The sequence below is a fragment of the Podarcis filfolensis genome (assembly GCF_964270895.1).
Source record: "Podarcis filfolensis genome assembly, chromosome: 2".
Taxonomy (NCBI): Eukaryota; Metazoa; Chordata; class Lepidosauria; order Squamata; family Lacertidae; genus Podarcis; species Podarcis filfolensis.
In genome coordinates, this window is record NC_139605.1 from 40,158,539 (window position 1) to 40,186,346 (window position 27,808).

The 27,808-nt window shown below is 43.1% G+C and overlaps 1 protein-coding gene across 10 annotated transcripts in view; it reads right to left on the reverse strand.

Moving 5' to 3' along the window:
• Window positions 1-10,225: 10,225 nt before the first annotated feature.
• MGLL (monoglyceride lipase) overlaps window positions 10,226-27,808 on the reverse strand; it is a 145,897-nt gene continuing 128,314 nt past the window's right edge. For all 10 annotated transcript variants that reach the window (XM_083603134.1, XM_083603136.1, XM_083603133.1 and 7 more), the window contains 4 exons: window positions 26,485-26,595; window positions 23,694-23,783; window positions 16,457-16,672; window positions 10,226-15,146 (listed from right to left, as the gene is read on the reverse strand). In XM_083603134.1, coding sequence (XP_083459260.1) covers window positions 15,018-15,146; window positions 16,457-16,672; window positions 23,694-23,783; window positions 26,485-26,595 — 546 coding nt within the window. In that variant the 3' untranslated portion in view covers window positions 10,226-15,017. The remainder of the gene's footprint in view (window positions 15,147-16,456; window positions 16,673-23,693; window positions 23,784-26,484; window positions 26,596-27,808) is intronic.

A 27,808-nucleotide genomic window follows, 5' to 3' on the forward strand; every position in this document is an offset into this window, starting at 1 on the left:
CATTTCCTTTATAACTTAACACTATGCCTGTGGATCTTTGCACATTTCAAATTGCATTGCCATGGCTCAGTGGTAGAGTATATGCTGTGCATGCAAAGGGGTCCAGGTGCAATCTGCAACATCTCCAAGTAGGAATGGGACAGACTCCCACTCCCCATGTCAGTCAGTACTGAGCTAAATACACCAAAGCTCTAGTTCAGTAAAAGGCAGCTTCCTGTGTTCCTATGCATTTTAGTTTTGCCAGAGCAGACTATGCTCAGAAAGTAGCTGAATGATATCTGTATATATACATACTGTTTATATATTCTAACTCAAGCATTTTTGACTGGACCTTAATATTTCAGTGCCTAAGGGAGATTGTCCAAATGACAGCCTTCCCTCTTCTTCTCCGTTGCCTTTGGTACAAGCAGCATAATAACACATGACAGTTTTCTGTCCTTTAATGGTGTTCAGATTATTCTGCCCGAGGCAGCTGCCTCTCAGGGCCTAATGGCATGGCCAGCTCTGTCTACAATACACATTCATGTTTATAGGAATATTCTGCTGCCAAAGGTCCGTATTGAACATGCTCATAGATTATTCAGGCAACTTGTTTCTTGAATGTTATGCAAGTATGCTATGCATTTACATTGTCTCCAGCACAGTTCACAGTGTTTGCAAAACATTTAAAACAATAATGACGATGACCACATTTCTAGCCAAAGCAATTAAGCACCTCTCTCTGCCTAATGGCTGGGGGTGCAAGACAGAATTTCAGCAGGTGCAATTTGTCCTGCAGGATTGAGGAAAGTTGTACCTACTGACTAAAATGCCCCCTGACATGAACTGGCAGGACTATGGGAAGGAGGAAAAGGATATTAGTGAGGGGTGTAGCCAGGACTGGGACACACCGGGGTAAGCTGGGGATGGGAAAGGAGAGGTTGGTGTAGGAAGTACTCACGGGGTGATGGAGGATGATGAGGGGGTGGGGGCCAGTGCACAGGAACCAGAGCAGCAAGGACCCATCACTAGAGCCAGACGGGCCCCTGCCTCCACAAACAGGGTGGGCTCTGAGGTGCAGGGAGCAGCAGATAGTACACTCTAGGAGGCAAAAGCAGGCAAGGGCCCACATCCCAGCTCCCTAGCTGGCCAGGTGAGGCTCGCTAGCTCTGGAAGGAGGTGTGTGATTCCTCAGCTGGAGTAGGTTCAGAACAGGTGAGGGTCACAGCCTCATCAAGCCCAGATGCTGCAATCAGCAGGCAAAGTGCAAAAGGAAGCAGAGCTGAAGTGTTGTGTCTGCTCAACTGCCCATTTTGAGGGACCTTGACTTGGATGCTCCTGGACCTCTATGGGACTGTACTTCAGAATTGACTCTGGACGGTATCTTGACTGTGGAACTTCAGACTCGGCTACTTGGATTGACCTGAACCTTGTTTCCTGACCTTTGGACTTTGCTTGTGTGGATCGACCCTCAGATTTTGGACTTGGCACACTGACTTGCTGCAAGGTAGGCCAAGGGATCAGGACACTCCTCTACTATATATCTGCTAACTCAGGGGTGGGGAACCTGTGGCCCACCTGCGGCAACTCCCAGCAGCAGGGCCCATGGTTGCAATTGAAGGGTGGGAGTTTTCGTTCAACAAATATCTGGAGGGTGAAAAGTTCTCCCATCCCTGTATTTACTAAACACATCCTGAGCAGCGCTGACAGATGCCCCAATAGTGTGTTGTGATAGCTACACTCACTGCGTTACCCAGTGCTGGAAAAGTCATGCATTATTCCTAGGGCACTCAAAGTGTCTGGCTGCGTAACCTCTGCATACTACAGCCACTCTGCCATTGACAACTAGAGTGGCCAAGCTAACTCTGCAAATTAATGTGTAAGTCCTTCAAAGCCATGCTAGTGTTCTAGTAGTTTTGGTGTGAGTGACAAGACCAGAATGGTGTTCTGCTGCTTGTTGGCACATGGAAAATTAGTATAGGTATAACGAAAGGTGAATTCCTGGATCCACATTTGGGACATGTTTGATGTGTTGTGAGTTATGTTTTATGTGTGATGTAAAAAAGTAAATTAATAATAATAAAGAATTCATGGAAACAAAAAGTCAGCACAGATTTGAAATAAGTGGTCAAAAACAGTGCACTTTTGAAGTGTTTGGCCTGCTATCTCAATTTCAAACCAGCTATATCCAGAGTCAAATCTGCTCCTTGATCTTGGGAACAATCGTGCAAGATTTGGTTAAGAAGTGTATCCAAATGCATAGCAAACAAACAACTTTCCAAAATACGTAGTAGATGAGTCTTCACCACACTCATCTTGCTAACTAAACCAAAGGAGTTCGAAGGACTGGAATATGCAGCAATTCATAAGACTTGCAAGCAGATGCTGTTGCAGGAAGTGCTGTTTCCAACAGCTAAAATACACTAGAGAAAGGGAATAGAAAGAGCCCATCCAGCTAAGGAGTCTTTATTTAAGGCTGTATTCAGTGCTGCAATCTGTTGATATTAATGTTGGATATAAAACTGGATTCCCTGTTGTGGCTGGTATCAAGTGGCTGGGAGCTGGGAGGTGCCTCCAAAGAAACAGCTTTGCTCTCTTCAGCCTTTGCCCCCAGCTGCTTCAAAGGCACCTATTGGGGCATCTTGTCTGTGAGGCGTGCAGATGTCCCCCCACAGGGCCTTGCACGGAGAGGAAGCTTCCCAGGAAGGGAGCCTCACTAAACAGCTGCCAGGTGGGAATGGCTCTTTTGCCACAGCCCTGGGAAAACATCGGCTGCCTGGGTGTCCTGTCAGCAGTGCCTTAGCAGTTCTGTCACACACACAGCTCTCTCAAACAGCAGTTTTTAAAAGGGGGGGGGGGAGAGAGAGACAAAGCAAAGTTTGGAAGCAGAAAGCCAGTACAGCACCACCTCAGCCGCTGCTATGCCCGTGCGTGCAGCAAACCTCGCAGCACAAAAAGCCTGCACTGGTTTATCATGAAATGAAGGCAGCACCTTGGAAACCCATTAACCTCGGAGGAACCTCATTTGCTTACAACAGGATTTCTCCTGTGAATGGAATTAGAAGCTTATGTGGAAATAAATTAAGCAGCTTGGCCCCTTATTCTTATTCTTTCCAGCAAAAGAGCTCCCCCCACCCTGCTCTATATAAAGGACTGGAAAAGCCTGGATCGAATGGTTTCATCCTTCTCCCTTCTGTGCTGCTTCTGCACATGTGTGTGCGCGCATGTCTGTGTGTGTGCGTGTGTGTGCGTGTGCGTACACACACACACACACACACACACACACACACACAGGCACTTCAGGAAGCTCTGCTCTGGGAAGCTCTTACATGTGCACAGGTGGTGGTGGGGAATGAAGTGGATGCTTCACATCCCTTCAAGAGTTCGTTTCCCATGTCCCTCCTTCTTCCCTTTGAGGGGGCTTTATAATGATCGTGCTTCAATAAGGGATGGACAAAAGAAGCCACCTGTGCTAGGGTAAGCAGGACAGAACAAAAATAAAATAAAATGCGCTGATCAAGTAGGTCCACAATCCTGTTAATTAACAAAGACATCCTGGGCCTTTAAATGCTGCAAAAAGGGTGGCGCTTTTCTCAGCATGGAGATGTATTGCTGGGAAAAGCTGCACCTGATACAATCAAGGCCCAAGGCTTCTATCTCAACCTCAACCAATGGCAGCCATATTTACTGACGCTGCTTTGTTCTTAGAGGTGTTAAGGTGGTTATCGTTCCTTGGTCTACAGGGCTTTTGTTTCTTTAGAGCTGCTAGTAACTAATTATTATTTTATTTTTTGTTAAATTTATTAGTTTCTTTCTTTTTTGACACACACATAAACCAACTTTTCTTTTAGCTACACTTCCCATTTCCAACTCTCCATACAATTACGGAGATGTGCTAAAATGCATGTGGGGTGGGTGGGCTTTTAAATTTGTATTGAGTTTGTATTCATTTGGTGGCATTGTTAAAATTATGGAAAATCAATTTAAAAAATAATTGGCAAAAACATAAAATGCATTTCAGGATCAAAATCTTTGGTGCACAGTTTAAAACCTACCTTAAAAAAATAACAAAGCAGAGAAAATGTAGAAAAGGACATCCAGAACAATCAGGTTGGAGATGAAAGATCTTCCTTGTGTGAGGAAGGCTTAAGTGATCTTATAATGCTTGACGTTTTGACAAGCTTGCTACAAGACTGAGAACAGTGAGGATGGATTGAAGAAATAGATTTATAATGCTAGAACTTGGACCACCTAATTAAATGGATCAATAGCCAGTTTAGAGGGCGATTCCCCCCCCTCACAATTTGATAACGGCTGCTAGTTTAAACGGCTTTTTAAAAAATATTAAGTAGGCCAATCAATGTGTATTAGCCATGACAGCTAAAAGTTGAAATTTTGTATTCAGTTGCTACTGGCCTCTCATTACCAGATGCTGAGAACTAATAAGGCAGGATCATGCTCTCTGCAGGTGGGCTTCCTAGACCATCTGGCTGCCTGTTGCTAGAGGCAGCATTGGACGAGATGGTCCATTGGGCTGTTCCAGTTAGGCAACACTTTGTTCTTATGGAAAATAGTGTAATGTTTGTGGTGTTGATATAAAGGTTCTGAACTTGTTCAAAAACTCTCAGGCATATAGGTGGAATATTTGTGCTACCATGCACAGAATCTCTCCACTTTCTGATTATGTCAACACCGCACAGAAGACCATGGTCTCTTACCAGCTTTATAATAAAGCATAATTGTACTTCTGAGATTGTCACTAGGGATGAGGAAGAATTGAGTATGTTCACATTTAAAGACAAATCTACCTAACTCACACCTTCTGAAACAATACTTGAAGCAAAACACAACCATTCTTTGAAGTTCACGCTTAGCTGAATTTTGCAATGCAGATCTCCAGCCAAGTAATGTGTTCAAAAATGCATATGCCAGGGAAAAGTGTGTACAAAATGCATATATTTGTGAAAATGACACACAAAATACAAGAAGTTGCTTTGCAAAAATGTGCCTTTTAGGAGGGGTATAAACTTTATTACGGTTGCAGACCAGCATAATTCCTTTTAGAATAACTTTGCACTAAAATGCTAAAGAGGTCTAAAAAAAAATCATGAACAGGCGTGGAAATATGGGGAACTGAACTTAAGAATGGGAAAGTGAGAAACGGAAGAAAAACTGAAATTGAGAGATTTGCGTATGCACAGTTGTTACTGAAGTGCAACTTGGAAGTACGTGAAAACAAAGGATACCTGAAGGAACTAGGCTCCTATTTGCTTTAGTAAGCATGTGGTGCTGGTGGGCAGACCTTAAAATGACTTCATCAAAACATTCTTTGCAGTGCAAGAAATTTCCGACAAGATCTAGGTCATGCTGTCTTCATCTCAAAGCTGTTCTGTGAGTTGTACTCAAACTGATTTATCCCCTGATAAACAGCAACATTTGTAATTCTGGCTTGAAGTCAAATGAAACATACTACCTTAACACGTTGCAGCCTGCATCTGATTAGATGCTGATGCAAATGTTGGATTCCATGCTTCATTCTCAATTCCACATCTGACATTTCTGGGATAGCAGTAATACCGGTTCCAGACAGGAGAAAAAAACCTGAGTTAGAAAAACCCAGAGGACTTTATAGAAGTGGTTTGCCAACATCAATACAGCTTTTGTAGAATTAGCTACAGGTGTGGGGTGGTCATGTGGCTTTATTTCTCGAAATCGTTCCCTCCACCCAATATTTGTGCGTGTTTTACACACAGACATTAGCCACAGTACACTGCACAATTGTGTGCATTTAAACTCACATTAAAAGAAGCGGCATTAAGATCACCTACTTCTGTGTTGCATGCAGGCTCTGCTTTGCAATCTATTATTGGGCAAGCATACAGTGTGAAGAGGCTTGAATTTGTCTTTGATACTCAAGTATCAGGGACGTGGTTGGTGCTGTGGGTTAAACCACAGAGCCTAGGACTTGGCTATCAGAGGGTCGGCGGTTTGAATCCCCGCGATGGGGTGAGCTCCCGTTGCTCGGTCCCTGCTCCTGCCAACCTAGCAGTTCAAAAGCATGTTGCATTGTGAAAATAATATTCAAACAAAAACCAAAAAGAATTGAGTGAAAATAGAGGAGGACAAGGAAAAGATGATTTAAGATGCTTTGACGATATAAACCCAAATATACTGGACCACCAAACAGGATGCAGAAGTCTTTAAAAAAAAAACAAAAAAACAGCTGACCAAATGTTCCCATATTTATCTTCTTCATGCTCATGTTTATACACGACCAGTTCAGATGAGGATAGGGAGTGCAAATCATTAATCCATCATTGTATACAGGGCAATGACGTCATCTTCCAGTGCTAAAATGCAATGTGTTTGGCTAAGTGCACTGAACGCAAGGCCTACAGGTCATGGCCTCATGGTAAATTCCAAATAGTGGGGTTATAGTTCAACAAAACATGAATATCTTTGATATATAGCAAGCCTTTCAGGAAAGCTAAATTAATCATTACCAGGAAAACATCACCCCCCAAATGGCTTGCAACTGAGCCAGAGGCCTTTCTCTTGGGCATAGTCGGCCAATTGGTACCAAAGAAGGATAGAACTTTCTTTATGTACGCAACAACAGCAGCAAGAATACTCATCGCAAAGTACTGGAAGACACAAGAGCTACCCACCCTGGAAGAGTGGCAGATGAAGATGATGGACTATATGGAATTGGCGGAAATGACTGGCAGAATCCGAGACCTGGGAGAAGAGGCGGTGGAGGAAGACTGGAAGAAATTTAAAGTATATCTTCAGAAATATTGTAAAATTAATGAATGTTAAATTTATGTTTGGATTGGCAATAAGTGGTAATTAGCAACAAAAGTTAACAAGAATATGTAAAAAATGAACTGATAAATGGACGAAAATATTGAGTTATAATATGCTATGATATAGAGTTAAGATAAATGAAAAAGGGTAAGAATTTGCTGAATTGATTATGTAAATGGGAATACAAAAGGGGGAGGTGTGAGGAGGTCAAGGAAACAAGCATATGAACTTAAAGATATCAAAAAATGGATTTTTTTTTTTTTTCCTAACTATTTGTTTTTTGTATTTTGTTTTTTTTTCTTGTTTGTTTTTCTATGAATTTTTGTATCTTTCTTTGTTTTCTTTTTTCATTTTTTACCTTTCTCTGGGGTTTTTTCATTCTGTAAATCTCTGTTTTTTGTAAAATCCCAATAAATATTTTTTTTAAAAAAAACACAAATGGCTTGCAACTGGACAATTCCACATTATGTTGATAAGGAACCCAGTTTCCACCTCATATCACCAAAACCTCAGAGAGGGAGACAACATTGTATAGTGGAGACTATGAGGTATCCACTAACTCTAGTGCACAAGTTTTTGTCAAGGGAGGATCTTTTGATAGTAGTGCTTTGGAACACTCCTTTTCTCTTCATCATGGAAATAGGATATGTCCACCTGAAATCTGTCAAAGAATCACTGATATAAACAGGCCACTGGTCCTCAGAAGCCTGTTAATCCACCCAGGTCTTCTAGGTGCTCTGAGAGTGCAGATAGTCCAAAACAGACAGAAGGTGTTTAAGTAGGAAAAGTTCATGGATTTGTAATGTATGAGGCTAGAATTCTTCCTCCTGTTCAAAAGTTGGCCTGAAGTCATAGCCCCGCAGCTTTGTAAACTTGTACATCATTATCAGGAGCCTGAGATGCTTTCAGGGTGGACACAGCAGGTTAGCCACTGGTCAAATCAAGTTTGACTTGGACTAAGTAATGTGGACAAGCCCACAGTTCCAGTTTGTACCTTGAGACACCTCTGCTCACCATTGTTTGCAAGCTTGTCGCCTTATGCCCAGGTGCAGCAGTAACCGGGTACTGCATCCCATACTTGTTGGCTCTCAAGAGAAAAGCTGCGTTCTTGCTGCTTGCCAGCAAGTTGGCTTCATTCTTGCAGATTGACTGACAGTGCAATGAAGCTGTTGCTATATGTTTAGACACCTGGATCTCGTCCCTACAAGGCTGGGAATTTGGGACTGAGGTCTGCGGAGTCTGTGCTGCCTCCAAAACTCACTCCCCCCAATCTTTCCCCAAATTGTTGCCTGCTTTCTTGCATTAATTCCACCAGACGAAAGTGCGTGTCCAGGCTTCACGGCAGAAGCAAGCGTCCCATTGGATGGGCTGTAGTAGACTTTCATCTGCCCTGAGCAGCATGCAAAATGATGAGTCTCTCACACCTACTTATGAAGTACTAAACCTTCAGAGTACAGAGAAATAGTTAAAACCCGCAAGCACCATTTGCTCTAAATGTTGCCTCCTGCAGGGTTGGCTAGATCTTGTAGCTATGCTTGCATCCTGCTGTCTACTTGTCATAAAACCCCACCCAATTAATTTGCTTGGATATTCCAGTTTCCCTCCCCCACTTCACCTTACAGTGGAACTGAACTGTTGCCTTGGCAGCTTGAAGCTCTCTCTGAAAACACTTGGCTCGCAGCCTCCCAGCTCAACAACCCCAGAAAAAAAATATTAGGATGGATTCCTGATAGGAGATAGCAGATGCAAAAATGTGGCAGATGATGAGATTTTCTTAGAGCACAGGTGGTTGCCTTTGTTACTGAAGATATATGATGGCTGGCTGAGATATTTAAAAGCGAGCGTCAGCCAATGCTAGCAAAAATAAACATTAGGTATTAAGGGCGAGGGTCCCTAGCACAGCAGGGGGGCAAAGGGGATTCTATCTTGCATCTCTTATTGGTAACAGGTTTTATTAGCTGTTCCGAGGTTCAGCGTTTCCAAGGATGTAGATTGCAAGAAGCCTCCTAAGGGCCTCTCTAGATGTCATTTTTAATGTGCATTCATGATGGATCTGTGCAAATACTAGTATTGGGATGGTTATATGTGATCCTTTTTTCCACAGTTTGTGCCTGGAAAAGTTTTGGAGTGGACATACTGCTTTGTAATTGGGAGTATGTCCCGTGGTTTGCTGCTGAATTACTGATACTTTCCATAATGCTCCTAACTTTCCATAATGTTCAAGAGTTGTGGTTGTTTTGTCCCACTTTTGTTGTGCTTTATAGTGCCTCTCCCAAAGGCAATAATTCAGTACAGCAAAGTAAAAAAAAAAAAAAAGTGGAATGTGCGGGTGGTCCAGTATAAATCCACCACTGATTAATTCACCAGTGACATTGCAGAATACACGTTTTTAAAAAATCCATTTGGAGAGGCCCTAAAACAGCTTAAAAGGATATAATTGGAATTCTAAGCTGTGGTGTACTGTGGGCCTTGTTCACTCAGGCTGGGAATGAAATGGCTTAAGAACACCGGCATTTAAGAGCAAAGAAGTATCACGGGAAGTGTACGTGCATTTCAGAAGCTGGACAGAGGTTGAAGTGATGGTGCAAAGTGAAGGAGCGGAAGCTAGGCAGGTATACTCAATGAAGGCGCCATATTGGAGACATGGGAGCTCTAATAAGCTTAGAAGAATCTGCTGGCCCATCTACTCCAGCATTCTGTTCTCACAGTGGCCAATCAGATGCCTGTGGGAAGCCCACAAGGGGAAAATGAGTAAACATTTATATGAGCAATCAATGGCATTTTAGCATTTATTCTTTGTGCCCATGCTCTTTCTTTTCAACCATGTGAAAGTGTACGCTATAGTCTTCACCCATGTGGTGTTCCCAGCCTGCACTTCAAAATGGCTCTAAATTGCTGGGAAGACAAAAAGCCCTCGCTGACACAATCCAGTGCCATCAACAAAGAGAATGAGCACATGTCAGCAAATCCTGTTCTAACCTAGAGAGCCAGTGTGGTGTAGTGGTTAAGAGCAGTAGATTTGTAATCTGGGGAACCGGGTTCACGTCTCCGCTCCTCCACATGCAGCTGCTGGGTGACCTTGGGCTGGTCACACTTCTCTGAAGTCTCTCAGCCTCACTCACCTCACAGAGTGTTTGTTGTGGGGGAGGAAGGGAAAGGAGAATGTTAGCAGCTTTGAGACTCCTTCGGGTAGTGATAAAGCGGGATATCAAATCCAAACTCTTCTTCTTCTTCTTCTGCATTCCCAAAGGCCCCAGTCTTTAGAGCGTGGTAAAGACTTGAATTATCATTTGCAGAATGTCCCTGAGTTACTCCCCTGGCCTATTTATCAAATATTAACTGGGTAAAAGCACTGTTGTTGTTTACAAAAGAGCAACAACCAAACACCTCTGCAGCTCTTGATATAATTGGGTAGGTACAAATGCTCTCAATCATGCCATACTCAAAAAAACATATCTTTATTATTAGTGTTCATATACATATTATTTTTCTTTTTCTCTCAAAAGTATCTAAGTTGTACACATTCTCCTCGCTGTAAATACAGGCATTTCAAGTGTGTATGTATGTTGAGTGTCTAGTACTGTGTGAGTTGGAGCACAAATGAAACGAGCAGAAACAGTGGCACAGGAATTACTTGGAAAAATAAGTTATCTTGGTAAGATAATGTCATCAAAGTGGTAAGGTGACTGATATAAAAAGAGCAGGCTCATTATAAAACGTTGTGCCAGACATGTTATGGGAAGGCTGGTTGTCATGCCACGTCCGGTGCATATGATGGCGGTTATATACATTAGTTACACACAACTATTGCTCTGTCATAAAGGAACTAAGTTCTCAAAGAGGGGGAAACTCCGTTGGTCCCCAGCACAGCAGTCTGGAAGCTGATACAAGTTCTGGAGAACTTTGCTCCCCAGAAACTGAATGCATCAAACAAGTTAAAATTGTAGATGCTTCTGGTGAACTCTAGTTTGTGATTTTAAGGTAGGGCAGGCCTGTGCAATTTGTCACCTGCCAAGCTGAATAACAGCTCACTCACCAATGTCTGAGACTCTGTAAGACTCCCACTTCTGCTGCATGTCTAGGATTGTAAAAGCAGAAGACTTTGCAGGCTACAGGCAAGGTTGTAGTCAGTTTGGTGGGTCACAAGTTGTGCAGGCCTGAGGTAGGGCAGCCCCAAGGAGCTTCAGCTGGTTTAATGTTGATTAGCAAGGCAGGCTCCTGAAGATCACCACTACAATCTCTCTCTTTTTTCTCAGGGCAGGTGCAAGAGGCCACAGCAATGGCCATAATGCAGCCTGTGGCTTTGCCCTTGTTTTCCTGCAGCAATCCAAACGCTGCCCCTGGCTGCCAGCTGTGGTTGCTCACCAAGTTACTTTCTTTAGAACACTGCAGAAGTCCAACTTCCCAGCATGAGCAAGCTTAGACTTGACAGGTTTAACTACAGCAGAAATGATTTTTTGTTTTAGAGCCTTCACTGGTGTTGATCCAGCACAATTCAGTTTACGAACTGTTGTTTATTCTATCCCAGCAGGAATGTAAGTCTTTTTTCGAACTCCCCAACATCTAGCAAATTAGTATTATTTAAACTGCCCCTCCCTCTTTTTGAAAGCAATACTTAAGTAGTTAGTTCTATTCTTTTAAAAGCTCCATGGCAGACGGAAGCTCAATAGGCCTATGCGAAGGTGGCCAGCTTCTATTTGCTCTTAAAGGAACATAACCTTCCTAACTCACTCTCCGGGTTGGATTTCCCCAAATGCATAGTCCTTAGCAAAATGAACGAACAGTAGCTATCGCTTTCCCAATAATAGTAGCTATCGCTTTCCCATTAAGTGTCTGGTTTTTCAAACCTAGGCATGACTTTGACAGTTGATAAATATAGTTTCCAATCCATTTGTCTCCAACCTGTGATCCTGAAGATCACAGCTACTCCCGCCAGTCCCAGCCACCATTGGCAATGGTCAGGGAGATGGGGATTATAGTTCAAAACATCTGGAGGCCACATCTGTGGAAGTCTGTTCTAACTCTTCTTTATCTATTGCTTCAAAGCTCAGGAGTTACAGCAGGCTTTCTCTGGACAAATTTATTCAAAGGCACTGAACTTAGAACCTCTTTTGGGCATGCATACAATAGAGGCCAGCAGTGCTCATGTGTGTAGGAGTTAAATGCGAAAAAGCACTTCTCCTCCAAGGCAGCCAGCATTGACCTAGATTTCTCACACTGTGGCTAAACTCCCAGTTGATCTGAATAGGTGAAGAATTAAGCTAACATGCACATCTTTGGAATACTCTCCACCTTGATTGCCGTTTTAATGTGCAATATGCATTTTGAGTGCTTTTACTTCTGTGCCAACTGCTGCTTATCCATGCAGCTTACCTGATATATTTTTTTAAGGCTTATAAATGCAAGGGCATTCACCTTAGCTAGTCACCCCCCTTGCAATATTGCCTGTTCCTTCAGCTTGTGGAAGGGGATAAGAAGCCTATTATGAAGCCAGAAGAACAATAGTGTATCTAATTCACTGGGCTTTTGCCGCTGAAATAATTCCCACCACCCATATGCAACGGCAAGCATGCTGTTCTCCCATAGCCCAGTCTCCATTTTAGTAACCCACAAGCCACAACTACAGCTGCACTGGTTCAGTCAGCTGAGCTCTTATGGTAGGGCAAGTCCTCTGTGATGTGAAATGACTGATAAAATCTGCAACCAATAATTAATTCGGGGCCTGTCAAAGGAAATTTTAAGCACCCTGAAATGGTCACAATTAATTCTATAACAAAAGGGGCTTTTAAAAAAAATCTGGATGAACTGCTAGGAGTTGCAAAAAGTCTGTGCAAACCAGGCGACTGTTACTCCTACAGTGCTTCTCTTGCCGAGGTCTTGTGATGTGTTAAGCTTCTGCCACTCACACCCTTATTAGAGAACAGATCAGAGCTAATTAAAGTTAGATTCGGGGGCTGTTTGTTATTACACAAAGTTCTCTTTCACAGTTCCCAAAAGGAACTGGCTTTGGAGGTGGGAAGTGAAACTGTCATAATCTGGGTGGTTTTGCAACACAGACTACTGGTCCAGCTGAAAAATCTCAACAGTGGGGAATGTTGTGTTGTTTGCCCCCAGTGCAAAGCTGAAAGACCAGCAGGTGAAAAGAGTTCAAACTCCTGCTGGGCATCTATTATATAAAGTCCTATCCACTATCCATACACCTCTAGAGCAGAAATGCATGGAAAAAGCAGGAATGGCACTCTTGTAGAAAGATCATGGTAGGCACCCAATGGAAAACTTTTAAACTGATTCTCTTCCCAAGTCACTTTAATAGGAGACTAGCTCAGCAGTGCTAACTGGGGTATTCTAGAGGGGGAAATAGTAGTAAATAGAAGAATTCTGCTGCAAAGCAAAATTGGCAGGCACCTCATAATCCTCACATTGGTTAGGGTGGAGAGGGGCATTTTTACACAGACTTTCAACAAACATGGCAATTTTGGGCTGCCTGAAAACACTGTTTAATAGCTAGGTGGCATGTTTTTGACTAGCCATGAGCTGCTCCTTCATATTTTCCTGGTGCAGATGTGTCTGGGCTGGCCAAGCAGCTAGTCTCAGTGAAAGCTAATACCCCAAAGTTGTTGCAATTAAGAGATTCCACATAACTATCTTGCTCTCAAATCCCCTCCCTCAGAGATGCGTACCATAAACAGCCCATTTTATCCATTTCCTCGCCCCTCGTCAATATCTTCCTCATATGCAACAAGCACTTTCACCCAACAGGTGGCTCTTTTCAGTTCTTAGCACTGCCCATTTCCCCCTCCTCAAGTAAGTATTGCCAAAAAATGCTAGCCCTAGCACTCTGCTAGTCAAGCTTCCAGGGCCCCCACGTACCTCTGAGAATCCAGTAACTTTTACAATAGCCTCCTGTCCCTGACTCTTCCATTACTTTGGCTTCTTTCTTTCACTCCTTCCCCTTATTTCCTTCCAACCATGGATAGAATAAAAGAATAGGGAGACAAACACTACCCTACCCCAAAGGCAAGTTGTTTCTGTCTGGTCCATCCTAATTAAAAGGAGGAATAGGAGTGTGAGAACTGTGGAAAAGCAACGGGTGGCTACTCCCTGGTTTTCAAGTGGCAATTGCATTCATATGGCAGAGTTAAACTTGTGCCGCCTGGAAATCCCCTAAAGGGACGCACGTTGCAGAAGTGACACCCCTGCCTTCATTCTATACTCTGTTCCTCCTCTAGATACCTCTGAATGACCTATAGAGACATTATATATTATATTTAATATTTTTCTTTAAATATAACTTTTGACTTTACACCTTAAGTTATCAGTTAACACAAATAACAAGAAAAGCAGCCCCTACGCGTATTTACAGATTACAGTTCTTGCACAGAAGAAGGATTTGGTTTCTGGAAGCAGAAGTAACATCACCAGCATCTCTTTTGTGTGCTTAAGAGTCTACGCCTTAAGGCTTGTAGACTTCTCTGTTAGTCCTGTTCCTCAGTGGCGTCATTTTGGGGGCTGATCACTAAACAGCGCTACATCTAGAGTGCTGCTTGCGCTGTTCCTGTGGCCTGCTGGACTCCTCCTTGTTCTCAAAGCCCTGAGGGCTGAGAGGCCCTTTCGGCCTGGCCTGACCCTAAATCTAAACACAGTCATGGCCTGAATTCACACAGGAAGAGACTCCGCCAGCAGCCTAACTTCCTTCCTAGCTCCATCTCCATCTGATAAACGACGTTTCCCTTTGGGTCTGTTTTGTAGCCTTGGAAGTAGAGGAGGGAGGAATTGTCACCTGGCAAGAGTAGAAACTGAATGACATGGAAGATGCCAATTATTTTTTAAAACATTCCGAAGATTATTGCAATATTAAAAAATGGAAAAAAATACCTCAGCACCTCAGGAACTCCCTGGACAACAAAGAACATGTTTAGAGAGTGTTGTGGGCTTTGAGGGGGGATTCAAGGAAGTCCCTTAAAGCAGCACCCCCAGCCGGGAAGTCTGTACTGATACAACATTCCCATAGCTCTTTCTCCTGGGAAGAAAGCGCCCTTTAAACGGCTGCGTGGCAACCCCCCTCCCCACAACGCCACAGGAAATGTCTGTTTAAAAATAACGTGTTTCAGGAGTCCCTTTAAGAGAAACATTTTTGCTCCCGAAAAGAGGTTGTAAAAAACAGAAAAGGAAAAAATATCTTCCCGGAATAGCCCAACAACCATTTAAGAAGGTCTCAAGCCAGCTTTTCTTTAAGAGTGACGGGCTTCTTCAGCAGCTGCTGAGAGTTTCTGACTAATCCACGACTGTATTTCCTTAAGGACAGATGCAGTCACCTCAGGAAGCTCTTTGTGGAGGGCATGGTAAGCCTCGTCATACACCTGCAAAGAGAAGGAACAAGCACGGTTAAAGGCACAAAGCCATAGCTATGCAGACCCATCAATTTCAACGGGTCTTGTCTGGGTAAAACTTAGTTGAAAACGACCCAATGGATCCAAAGATGTTGGCACCATGTATCAAAACGACCAATTTGGGGGCTTTCTGCTGCCTACTGACAGTGGTAGCTTCCTGTCTGCCAGGGCAAAGGATAACCCACCACCACTGGCACCCACAACTCCTCTCTGTCAGTGGAGGTCCAGAGAAGAGGACACTATGTGCCATCCTAAACCTCTGCTCTCACCACCATCAACAGCAAGGGTGGGGGTTAGGATTGCACAACAGGCACTGTGTAGCATATGAATGAACTCCACAAGCTTACAATAACACCCTTCGCATCCTGCAAGTAACTGTGGCCATCTGTGGCCTGCTAAAATAGAACTGCACTTTAGACTAGCACTTTAACAAGTCATCTTTCCCCTAATGCTCTGATGCACACAGAGTGGTAATGCTAGCGTCACAAAACCAAACAGAGATTGAAAAAGAAGCCCCACATCTCTCCCTTCTTCAACTGATCATAACTACTCTTTGTAACCATGGACTGAAAGCAGGTGCCGAATTTCAGCATGCACCATCCCTTTTGTACAAAACTACACAGCATGCACTGTAATTCTTCATAAATACTTCAAAATGGCTCGAAAGGCAGCTTGTTTCAAGCTGCTCATCAACACCTGATAAAAATACATTCTATCCCTCTTTTTTGTTTACTCTCCTATTGCTAGAGCAGATGTTCACTCAAACATCGAATGAATAAAAATTAAGTGTAATTTAAATATTTTATGCTTGTGAAATCCTAGTAGGTATTGCACTCCCCGTTTTTGTTTTTCTGCACATGCTTTCCATTACTAACAGCATCAAGGGAGAGCTGGCTAGCCTGTTGTACTAATTGCTGCCTCTTCATGTTAACTTCCTTGTGTTTTGGCTGAAATCAATAGAATGTTCACCCTACTCAGAATAGACCCAGTGAAATTAATGGACACGGCTAACTGGGTTCATTAATTTTAGCAGGTCTACTCTAAGTTAGCTGGGTGCCGTCCAGTGGTATTTATTTCCAAATAAATGTGCTTAGGCCTACTTAAGTATTGCCCCAGAATTTAACTCATTTTACCCTGTGGAAGATAGAGAGGTTGACACATGCCTCTCCCCCAGGTGAGGTTTTCCTCTACAGTGCCTTACATCAGTCAGAAAGGAGCCCATTCGAACTGCCGAGCAGTAAACACCGATCCCTTAATCCTACAGAAAAAGCCAAGATAACCTTGAGAGTTTTATCCTGGCTTGGTGCTGTATCCATCAGCAAATAAGAGCCTTTGATATCGCAGAGTTTGTCAGGTGAACCATGGAGCACCAGCAGGGGAAGAGTCAGTTTGGGGAGTGCACGCTCTATTTTGGCAATGGCATTCAGCAACTGGATGACGAAGGAGACTTTCATGCCGCCATGGTAAACCAGCGGGTCTGTGATGTAAGAGTCAACCTGTTGAAATAAAAGGGACATTGAATGAACATTTTATGGCTTAACCAACTCCTCAATGGATACTTGCTTTAAAGGCAGCACATTTTAATGGACAGACACCCTCTTCTCATGTGGCAAAGCCTCCACAAAGGTTCTCAGTTTTGACTGCAGTCACATGAGAGGTTTCAATTTATATGCTGCCTTCTACAGAAAACCAGGTTCAAAGCAGGTCATAATATACAGCAACAAAAACAATACAATTCGTTTTTTGAAAAATCAACACAAAGTATCAATAACCATCTCAATTCCAAAATATTTCAAAATTAAGCAGGACATAGTGATACATCAATTATATTAACAATAAGAGAGCATCAACCTCCTTTCTCTTTTGACTCATCACAGAATTCCATGGACTCTGCTGGGAGATTAGCTCCTTCTTCCCTCAGTTGGTAGCAGCCATTCCATCTCATTACAGTAGAGGGGGAAGAAGAGGGCCACCACTGGGTCTGGTGGGGCTCCTGCTGCCCCCACTCCCTGTAGTGGCCCTTGGCACAGCAGGGGGCCCTTCTCTTCCCTGGACAATAGAAGGCAGACACAGCAGCAGCAAAAAATAAAAGCCAGTTTAGCCAGCAAATGCTACCATCTATCGTTTTAATTCCCCCACAATGCCTCTGGAGCTCTATGTACTATTGCTCCAAAGCAGCACAGTCTTGGGGCCCCAAAAGCATTGTGGGGGAATTAAAATGGCGGCCGCCAGCCACAGCCACCTGGGCTTAAGCACTGGGCAAAGGAAAACCAGTGGACCAGCAATGAGAGGAGCAGGGTGGCTGGAGCCAGCATGTGGGGTACGTGGTGCACCCTCCTGAGGGTTCAGGCCACTGGAAACTGCCTGGCAGTGCTTATCTCCACGGCTGTGTAAAGAGTAAGTATGAACAGCAGATAACATGGTTTTTCTGAAATGGACTTTGCTCAATACTCATGGGAGATGCTGCATGTGCCAGAAGTTCAGTTTCTTGTTGGTTTGGGGTGGTTGCTTTGATTTTTTTGAAGGCAGATATGCTTTCTAGTCAAATACTGAAACACAGCTTGGGTGCAAAAGTGTTGTTGGGGAAATGTGGGACATGTCATCCTGTGCCTCTATTTCTCCTACGGAAATATGTTTTTCTTAGAAACGCTGGGTTGTGTCCCTGTGCCTAAATGGAACGTGGGAAGGTTGTGGGGAAACCCAGAACAGATTTTGTTTGCCTGGATGGGGGAAGAGAAGAGGGAAAGGAAATCCTTCTGTACAGGTGGAAGTCCCTAAGTCCCTGCACCAATGGGACAACTTGGTTGCAAACAGTCCACTCTAAATAAGTAGCCAAGTATGAATCAAGGCATTTCTTCCCTTGCCTTTAGAGGCATCTAAACCATGGGTAGGCAAACTAAGGCCCGGGGGCCAGATCCGGTCCAATCGCCTTCTAAATCTGGCTTGCGGACGGTCCAGGAATCAGCATGTTTTTACATGAGTAGAATGTGTCCTTTTATTTAAAATGAATATCTGGGTTATTTGTGGGGCATAGAAATTCGTTCACCTCCCCCAATATAGTCTGCCCCCCCCCCCAGTTCTGAGGAACAGTGGACTGGCCCCCTGCTGAAAAAGTTTGCTGACCCCCAAACCCTGCTTCTTCACTGTCCTCTCCCATTTCTGCTCAGGAGAAACCTTGCTTTAGAAAGGTCTGGCTTCCTGTTTAATGTGCTTTCAGGGAAGAAGAAGAGAAAAGAGATGGCTAACGGAACAACTGAGGCGAGTGCATGCAATTTTGCCAACTCCCTTTCTCAGCACCTGGGTGTGCTCTGACATTTTCACCCCGGCCAATTTGACTTTTCTCCTCCAATTTAAACAAAAGTGCTGGGTTGCTCCGGCTACTTAGCAACTGGCTGCAGACTAAAAGCTGCCAAGTTGTTTGTTTGGTGCTGTGACACAGCACCACGTGCAGGCAGCCCAGCCTCAAGCTACTTCCCCGACAAAAAAGCAACAGATAAAAGAATTCTTGGGGGAAGAAAAATCACAAATGAGTGGGTGGGCGGAGTGACAGACGTCCTCTTCCCGCAGAATAAAATAATGTAGATAAATAATTCATATGACGTACCACCTTCACCACCCTCATATGCAAAGCCACAAATGCCAGGAAATAGCCTAATGGGATTTTCTTTGTTTTTTCTTCCTAACCTTGTTTTATGCTGATTTTTTATTTTTTAATCCTAATGCAGGAGAGAGTTGTTGTGTTTTTTTAAAAAAACACCTAACCAACTTTTGCTGGGATGTTAGTGACCAGGGCAGCTGATGTGACCATGTAGAATGGGGCATATCTCTATGAAAGGATAGAGGAAGAATGGGCAGAGATGATTCATCCCAAAATGGATGCTCCTCAATGCCTGTCAGTTTCCCTTAAACACCTGTGTTTTCCTTCTAATGTTAGTAAACAGGATGGAGTCAAAGGTGTGGTTCACACATGACCTTAAACCAGTGTGGTGTAGTGCTTAAAGTGTCAGCCCTGGTTGAAATCCCCACTCGGCTGTGAAGCTCACCTTGGGCCAATCACAGTCATATCTCCTAACCTACCTCACAGGGTTGTTGTGAGGATAAAATGGGAGGGGGAGAACTATGTATACCACCTTGAGCTCCTTAAAGAAATGGTGGGATACAAATGTAATAATTCACCCATCCACTAAATAAAACCATAGTTAACGTTTAGCTCTTGTTTAACACAAACAAGCTGTGTGCTACAATAGGCTGCTCAACCCCCCCCCCCCTTTTTACTTCTCCCTCACTCCTGGCAGTGCCTTGACAGGAGCAAAAAACCACAAGCCCTGGAATGGCATCTTGAGTCAAAATGGTGACCAACTGTATCCGACCATAGACAAAAACCTGTTGCTCGCTATCAGGAGCCATCATGCAAAATTTGGATATAATATCCTATTTCCAAACACATTTTCAAATGCATAATGAACAAACAAGTTCCTAAAACATATAGTAAATTATACTAATTTTATGAAAACCTCATGTTGTTGTTTTTTTTAAAAAAATGCAGCTATAAAATGATGCAATAGCAGCAGCAGTAATATGCTGCTGGCTCTTGAATTTGCTCTGTGATTCAGGGAAAAGAATGTGCCCTTTCTAGCATGTAATCAGTGGCAATCCCACAACATGTTATCACTAAATTAATCTTTGATGTAAGTGGTAAGATAAATAAACACGCACTTATTTGAAAACGTTCCTGTTTATCCAGGCATTCAGTGACTGAAAAATACTGTCCCTAGCAACCCTGAGGTCAATGGAAGAAATAAAGGTTTTAACCACAACTGTCTTTTTAATCGAAACCATTTTTAACTGTTTTAGGACACTTCTTTTTAAAAACAAAAAACAAAAAACAAAACTGTGGATGTGCTTGCCTCCCTGGGCTCCTTTGGGAGGCAGGGCAGGATATAAATGAAGAAATAAAAAAACAAAAACTGTGGTAGAAAAGCGGTTAAGTAATACAGTAATACAGTAAAGCAAAACAAAGAAGAAAACACAATAGACATCACTGGAACATTGTGAGTTGCTTTGATACTGCAGAGTAATCATGATGCTTGCAACCCCCTCCCAAGTTTCCAGCACAGAAACTATTGCCTGGGTTCATCTAACTAGTCGTTAGTGAAACCACAGAGAAGGACTACTTACTGCTAGTGAAACGGGGCTTCCCCTATCTTGGGGGTGGCGGCCAGGGGAACCCCCAGAACAGGGTGCAGGGGGAGCGCTTTCTTCATCAGGTAAGCACAAATGCTTGCACCAACGGAGTGATCTCCATAGCGCTATGTTGAATTCCTCCTAATATCCTGATCCTTTCCTGATACAGTTCTTCAGCCCTAAAATTTGGTTTAATGACCTTTTCAGAGATTGGGAGGGGAAGACTGGTGTGTGGGAGAAGGTTGGATTCTGGATTCCCATCTGCTTTGTAATGATCACTCAGGTCCACTGAACCAGCTGGATGTATCTTAATGCAGATGGAGATACACACTATAATATGGGACCAATAGGGATTGTTCAACTAGATTCAGGGGCTATTGGTTATTAAGGCAGGCAAGCCCCCCCCCCCCCAGTATAAACCTATAGCAACACAGCCTTTGCATCAAACACATTTTAGATTATGGTGACAGCCTTGCTTTCTTTTGAAATTACACCCCAACACATCTGGAGTTTTGCATCAGATTTAACAAGCAAGATTTTTTTTTTGATCAAAATGTCTCAAATCCACCATTTACATTTCAGTTCCTGGTTTGCAAAACCAAACTGCTATGAACACAAACAAGTCAGGAAATTCTTGGAGGACATCCCAATGATATTTATAGAGACTAGAAATTGGTCTGGCAGATGAATACGTGCAGCATGTAAATAGTGGCTGTTCCCAGTACAATCTAAACTTGTATTCTGCAGGTTTTGAGTGTAGATGACACTAAAATGCTGGGGATTTATTTCTGTCAAACTACAGATAGGTCATTTTTCAAAAGTAACCCAATGTCAGCAGACACGGCAATGTTTTCAAATTGCTTTGAAGTTCTGGTGCACATAGCAGAGACGGACAAACTTTGGAGTCAGAGATCAGCTGTGACTCACCTTGGGCATTTTTGCATCGCTGGGCTGTTATTGCTACTGCTACTACTATTATTTCAATTTATCATCTGCCCTTCACCATAAGTTCCCAAGTTGGGTTACAACAACTGAAAATACTGCATTAAAAATGTTTTAAAACAAACTATAGCCACAATAATAGGGTGGGTCCTAATACACACTCCCTATAGGTGTCGGGAAGTGTGTCTTGAGCACACTTGTGCAAAAAGAGGCCCTAGAAAGGCCTCGATGAGCTTTTAATCTGATACAGTCTCATGTGCATATCAGACAAATTCCCATGCTGTTCCCAGCAGATTCTAAATTCGTGTTTTGAAGATTCTGAGTGTAGGTGGAACTAAGAAACTGGGGACTGCTGTGTGTGTGTGAGAGAGAGAGGGGGGGGGGAGGGAGAGAGAGAGAGAGAAACTGTCCAAACTTTTATAGGTAATGTTTCAGAAGAAATCTAATCTCAGCAGACTAGACAATATTTCCAAATTGCTAGGTATTTGTAATGTATGACGACACATCAAAGAGGTGTTCCTGGTTCCAAAGCCATTTGTTAAGCAGTAGTGGTCAGTGCAGTGGAACAGCATCACAGAGTTGCCTGGCCAACACCAGTGTTGCTACAGGTTAACTGGGCGGTGCTGGGGCAGGACTGCATGGCCTTACTGGTGGAGCGAATCCAACATCTGCACAGTCCTACCCACACCATTGCCCTTCCCTGCCCCAGCACTGTCCAGGTATACTGTGCCAGTGTTGGGAGGGTGGCTACACAACACCACCACTCCATGCGAGCTGCTACTGCTACTACAGGTCCAATACACTGCACATGTGGACTATAAGGATTGGATGACTTCCATGAAAACCTGCCAAAAGTGGCCTTCTGGAGAGATGGCCCATTGTTTCTTCCTAGTAAATATTGTCTAGCCTGACTGATAATGGCTCTCCAGGCAGGGATCTTTCCTAGCCAGATCTGTTATCAGAAGGGCAAACTACAAGTTACACTCAATATGTAGCTGTGCCTTTAAGTATTTGATTTGTTTTCTACACCAATTGCTGGGACCCTAGCATGGGGATTTGGAAGGCTTTAACCCTTTGCCACCTGCTGTGGTTCTGATCTGGATTATTGCCCCTGTGTGTCTGTAATTTGCGGGGGGGGGGGAGGGGGGGAGGGAGAGAGACACGGACCATCCCATACATTTCAATAAGAGCATTTTTTTTTTTACTATGCAAGCTACAGGTATGTTGAAGCCCCTGTGCCAGCAATTTAAGTTAAAACATCCCTGTACTGAAAAGCCCAGAAACACAGGAAATTTAGCATGCAGTCTGGCTCATAGACTCTTCAATGAAAGATACCAAAGATTGAATCTGAGACCCTAAATGCAGAGCATGTGCTCAATTACTTAGCCACATACACCCAATCCTCCTTTAAGCTGCTATGTGTGGACCTCTCTGTTAAGTACAAGTGTTGTTGACTATGCTGACTACAACAGGCTGGATGTGCTAAGAAGCATTTTAACCTTGCTGCATTGCTGGCATCTTGTTGGCACTTTGCTGTCAGACACCTTCTTAGCATTTCCAGGGTGAGAGCTCCATCAGCATGTATTAATCATTGCAATGCAGCTTACCTAGCGAGTTAGCAGCATTCAGTATATTTACAGTGCATCTGAGAGACATCTGAGCTGGTAGGAATGTGCGTTCACTAACATGCTATAGTCTCCTGCTTTTTTCAAAATCCCAGAGTGCCATTTCCTGTCAGTTCAGTTGATCTTTACAATGAACTACAACCCCGTCTAGCAATCCTTTGTCAGGCTCTGCTTACATTCATTCCCCCCTCCCTGTATGCCCATGGTTGTGTTCTCCTTTAAAGAACAAGTACATTTTTATTTGTTACCATTTTGATGCTAAAGCTGCTGTGGACACCTCTGGTTTTACTAGCGGCTGCAGATGCAGGTTTGCATCCTTGTGCTTCAGAAAACGTCTGTAAGCAGGAAGGAAGATGCTTGTCTACAGAGCTACTGCAAAATGCAAGGTCGACTATTGGGCAGCCTCCACCACTGGTGCATCATGACAACTATGAAGTCAACCCATTTGCTTCCATATTAAGATGAAGAACAGGGACACAGAATGACAGAATGAATTTTCCCTGCTTCACAATACTGATGCAAAACATATGAGGATTAAGTCATTTCAGGCTGGATTAAATTTTCTCCTCCTAAGTGCCATATGAAATTCTCTCATTGTCTATACAGACAGGGTCCCATCCCTTTTCCAAGGGCATTTCATCAGTTTGTACCAAGATGCAACTTGGCCCTTGTAGTTCAGTCAAACTGCTGAGGCAAGAACAAATGGACAAGACTGGGAAACAAGAACAGACACCGCAGTGATTTGCAAGAGCAATAAAATTCTCACCTCTTTCTTATTCCGGGAAACGACGTTTGGGTCGATAGATCCCAGGGACAAGTTTGGCAGAACTAAGTTAAGTATTTTAGCTGCAAAAACCTGAGGGAGATGAATGTAGTTAGTAACTTGGACAGCAAAGAAGAGAGTTGCAGGAGCCAGATCGGCAGGTGGCAGAAATGGTTTGAGGTTCTCTGTTGCTGTACCACCACATCAATGTTATATTCCAGCTGAGGATCCGGTCTTAAGTGCCAACTAACAGCTCTAGTACAAATACACTGAAAAGGCAGGAAAAGTTCCCACGGTCATTTACAAGGACAAGCATGATGCAACAGGCAGTGTTCCTCAACACATCTTTGTCCAGCTTCAGGATTCCTACATTTCTTCCTGGCACCAAAATAAGCAGGGAAAATAAGCTTCCTTGCTGAAGAAGCTAATACTGAGGCAGCGTTTCACTTTTCAATGCAGTCCAATTTTGTCTCATCACCATTTACTTCTAATTTCAGTCTGTTACAATGCAAATTGTCGCCTGTGCAATCCACCCAGTATTTGCCTAGGCTGCAACTCTTTCTGCGAAGCACATTCTCTAGGGGGACACAAATAAACAAGAACAAATGTGCAGGCATTGACTAAGGAAATCTATTGCATACCTGCCCTCTGGGAGTTAAATGCAAAAGGTCTGAACTTCCGGAGCATACAAATGCCCACAGAAGAGAAGGAAAATGTATTTCTTTCTCCCACTAAAAGCATTTTGCAATCAAGCCCAATATTTAAAATTCTCCTCTGATCTTTTGAAAATTACCTTCTAATTAAGTGGTGATTGCTTGGAAATGTTGACAACCAAGAAAACAAATAGCTGGGCCTTTGTTTTATAGTCTCTTTGAATGTCAAATACTGTATCCAGAGATACTTCCTGCAAAGTATAAAGTGTGACCTTGCTAGAGTACAAATCCATTAAGTACGCCCAGTCACATAACATTCTCTCATCCTCCTTCATCAAAGTTGCTATGGATTGGGAAATTATACTGTATTAGAGCAAAGATAAAAAGGATGAAATGAAGAGTTTCTCCAAGGTACCAAATATCAAAGCAGTCACAGAGGCATTTACAGGCATTGCAAATGCCATTGCCATGGAACACTCCTTTTGTACCAAAGCTTCATGAGCTCCATTTAGCACATGGGCCAAGAGAGAGATTTTAGGACATAAATGTATTCTCCAGAAATGCAAATGTGGTCCTGCAACTTCAAGTCACTTGGAAAAGTTCACCTTTCCACTGGCACTAATATTTCTACATGTTAGGAGACCCCCTCACAGAGCTATATTTCCTATCACCCTTAATGAACTACAGTTACCAGTATTCTTTTTTTGGGGTGTGTGTGTGCCATGACTATTGAAGACGTATAAGATTGCTTTAAATATATGACATGAATGTGACCCTGTGCTTTGTTTGTGCACTACTACTTATACTCTGCCTAGTGTGTTTTGTCTAGGCTCAGTTCCTACCACTGGCCTGAGGAGATGAGATGTTCTGGCTTCCTGGGGGATGATACCAAGTGAAACAACAGGCTTTTAATTAAACAGCTTTGTGTAACAAGTACCTTGATAGATAAAATATCTGAGGAAAAGCTAATGAACTCATCTGAGCAGGTTCTTGCACAGTGTCTTCTGCCAGGAGTTGTGGTTGGTAGATTTAACTCATTATGGTGCATATCCATCTACACCAGGGTTTTCCAAACTTGGGTCTTCAGCTGTTTTTGGACTACAGTTCCCATCATCCCCAAGCACTGGTCCTGCTAACTAAGGATGATGGGAGTTGTGGTCCAAAAACAACTGGAGACCCAAAGTTTGGGAAACCCTGATCTAGATGATGGTACATATAAATGCACTGCATGCACTCTTAACAAGACAAATAAGGTGGGATTCAACTATGTTTTATTCAGAGTAGACTAACAAATATGTCCAAGTTAGGGGCATCCATTTCAATAGATCTTCTCTGAGTAAAACTTAGCTGAATTCCACTGATATAAATAATGAAGATTAGGATATGTCCCCATTCTAAAAATCTAAATTTTACCATTATAAAGTCTGAGTAGAGCATCAACTGTATGCATGCTCCCATGCTTACCATTAACAGATGACGGGACTGGCTATAGGGATGGAGGCTACTTTTCCAATCTCAGGGCATTCCCCCCCCCCCCCAACATCCACTTAAATGCAAGCAAATTCAAAATTGCTTGTTGTGTAATACTGAGACTAAACCTATGAAGCTAAAGCAAACCAGGTTGAACTTCGCCTCCCAAGCCCACTAATCACATAAATGTATGTCATTAGGCAGAATTATAACTGTCAAGTGTCCTTCCACTCATAGTGACTATACAAAGGTAAACATGAACCTGGAATATGGAAAAATCGGGGGAGGGGGGAATTGGCAAGGTAAAGTGACAGCAAAAGCCATTTGTTAGGTCTTTGCAGGTTTCTGTGTTCCATATCTCTCTCTCTCTCAATGCTGCCTCATGCGCTTTCTTAAAAGGCAGCCACTGGGATTTTGCTATTCACATGTTTCCAACACATATTTAGACCCATAGTCTTCGTAGTGACCATGAATTTTCCTCTGAAATTCATTTAAAATTAGCAAGGACCTTAAATTAATCCTTTCCCCCTTTTCTTTTCTTTTTTAGTGCAAATTGACATGTACAGAGAGGAAGGACTGGTGGGAAAAAAGAGCTACTGGCTGGAGACTGTGTGAAGCTCAGCTGACATTTAGCTAGTGTGTTGGAAATTAATTTATGCCTGTATTTTTACCTTGATCGGTGTTGCTACATCTGGGCTTGCAACTACTAGAGGAGAAATTAATACCATGCCTGAAAAGTCATTTGGTCTTTCGCACGCGGTGAGGATGGAGATGGCTCCTCCCTGAAATGAAAAAGCAAGCAATATTTTGAGTGAAAACACTGGCAATTACAATGAGTATTATAGTCATAGGATTGTAGACCTGGAAGGGACACCAAGGGTCATCTAGTCCAACCCCCCGCAATGAAGGAATATTAATCCCAATAGAGCAAAGAGGGATTCTAAGTATTTTATAGGCAAGTACAGTAACCAGGTCTGTTACTGTACCCAGGTATCTTGTTGATTTGCTCTAGTGATGCGCTACAATTGAGCCAAAGCAGTTAACTTGAATTTCCTTCTACACACAACAAAAAACAATTTTAGATAAGAGTTTCATCCTCACATGCCACTGAGTTCAATTGACAACTATTTTTTCTGAAGTGCCAACATGGGATCACAACGCCTGTGAAGCTGGCAATCTCAATTTTTATAACATGGATACAAGTGTGTATCACAGGTGTGATTCACCTGCCAATCCCAGCAGAGCAATTTTTGTGCTTCAAAGGGGGTTCCAGTGCTGCTGCAGCCACTGCAACACTCAGAAGCACAATTATATGAAAGAAGGCATCCTGTCAATCTGCACGGAGCTATTCTGTGATAGTTACATCAAGCTCAAGCTCATCCATATATAAATCTCAAGTTATACATAGTTTAGCAGAGAGAAATAAGAACAGTAAACTACTTTATTTACTACCCTCCCACCTATGAAATTTAAAACAGTAATTGGGGTGGGGCAACAAGGTGCAAGAGATAAGGGTATGGTTGTCCCGGTGGTGTGGAAAGGAAGGATGCCTCTGATGTGCATATAAAGGTAAAGAATATGGAGGAAGAACTGACACAATCAAAGGGGCACAAGATGGTTGTATGTTATCGAGAAAGACAAGGTGAGTTAAGGAGCCATGCAACTGGAAAAGGGGAGATGGCAGAAAAAACAGGCTGGCCAAAAAAAACCCAGGATATCAACAAAAGACAAAGAGAAAACTGAATGAGTAAGAGAGTTGTGCAGCTAGACACTGAGTAAAACCTCAGCTATTAAACACACACACCCAGGCAAAGCTGTTTTCTGACATTCAGACATTTCTTAAAACTTTCTGGGGGTTTTTCCTCCTCCAGAAGCTACAGCTCAGGGTGACGATGGCTGTACACAACCTCTGGTATCAGTATAAGAAACAGTATGCTTTTGAATGCCAGTTGCTTGAGAGCTCAAATGGGGGGAGCGGTGCTGCACTCATGTCCT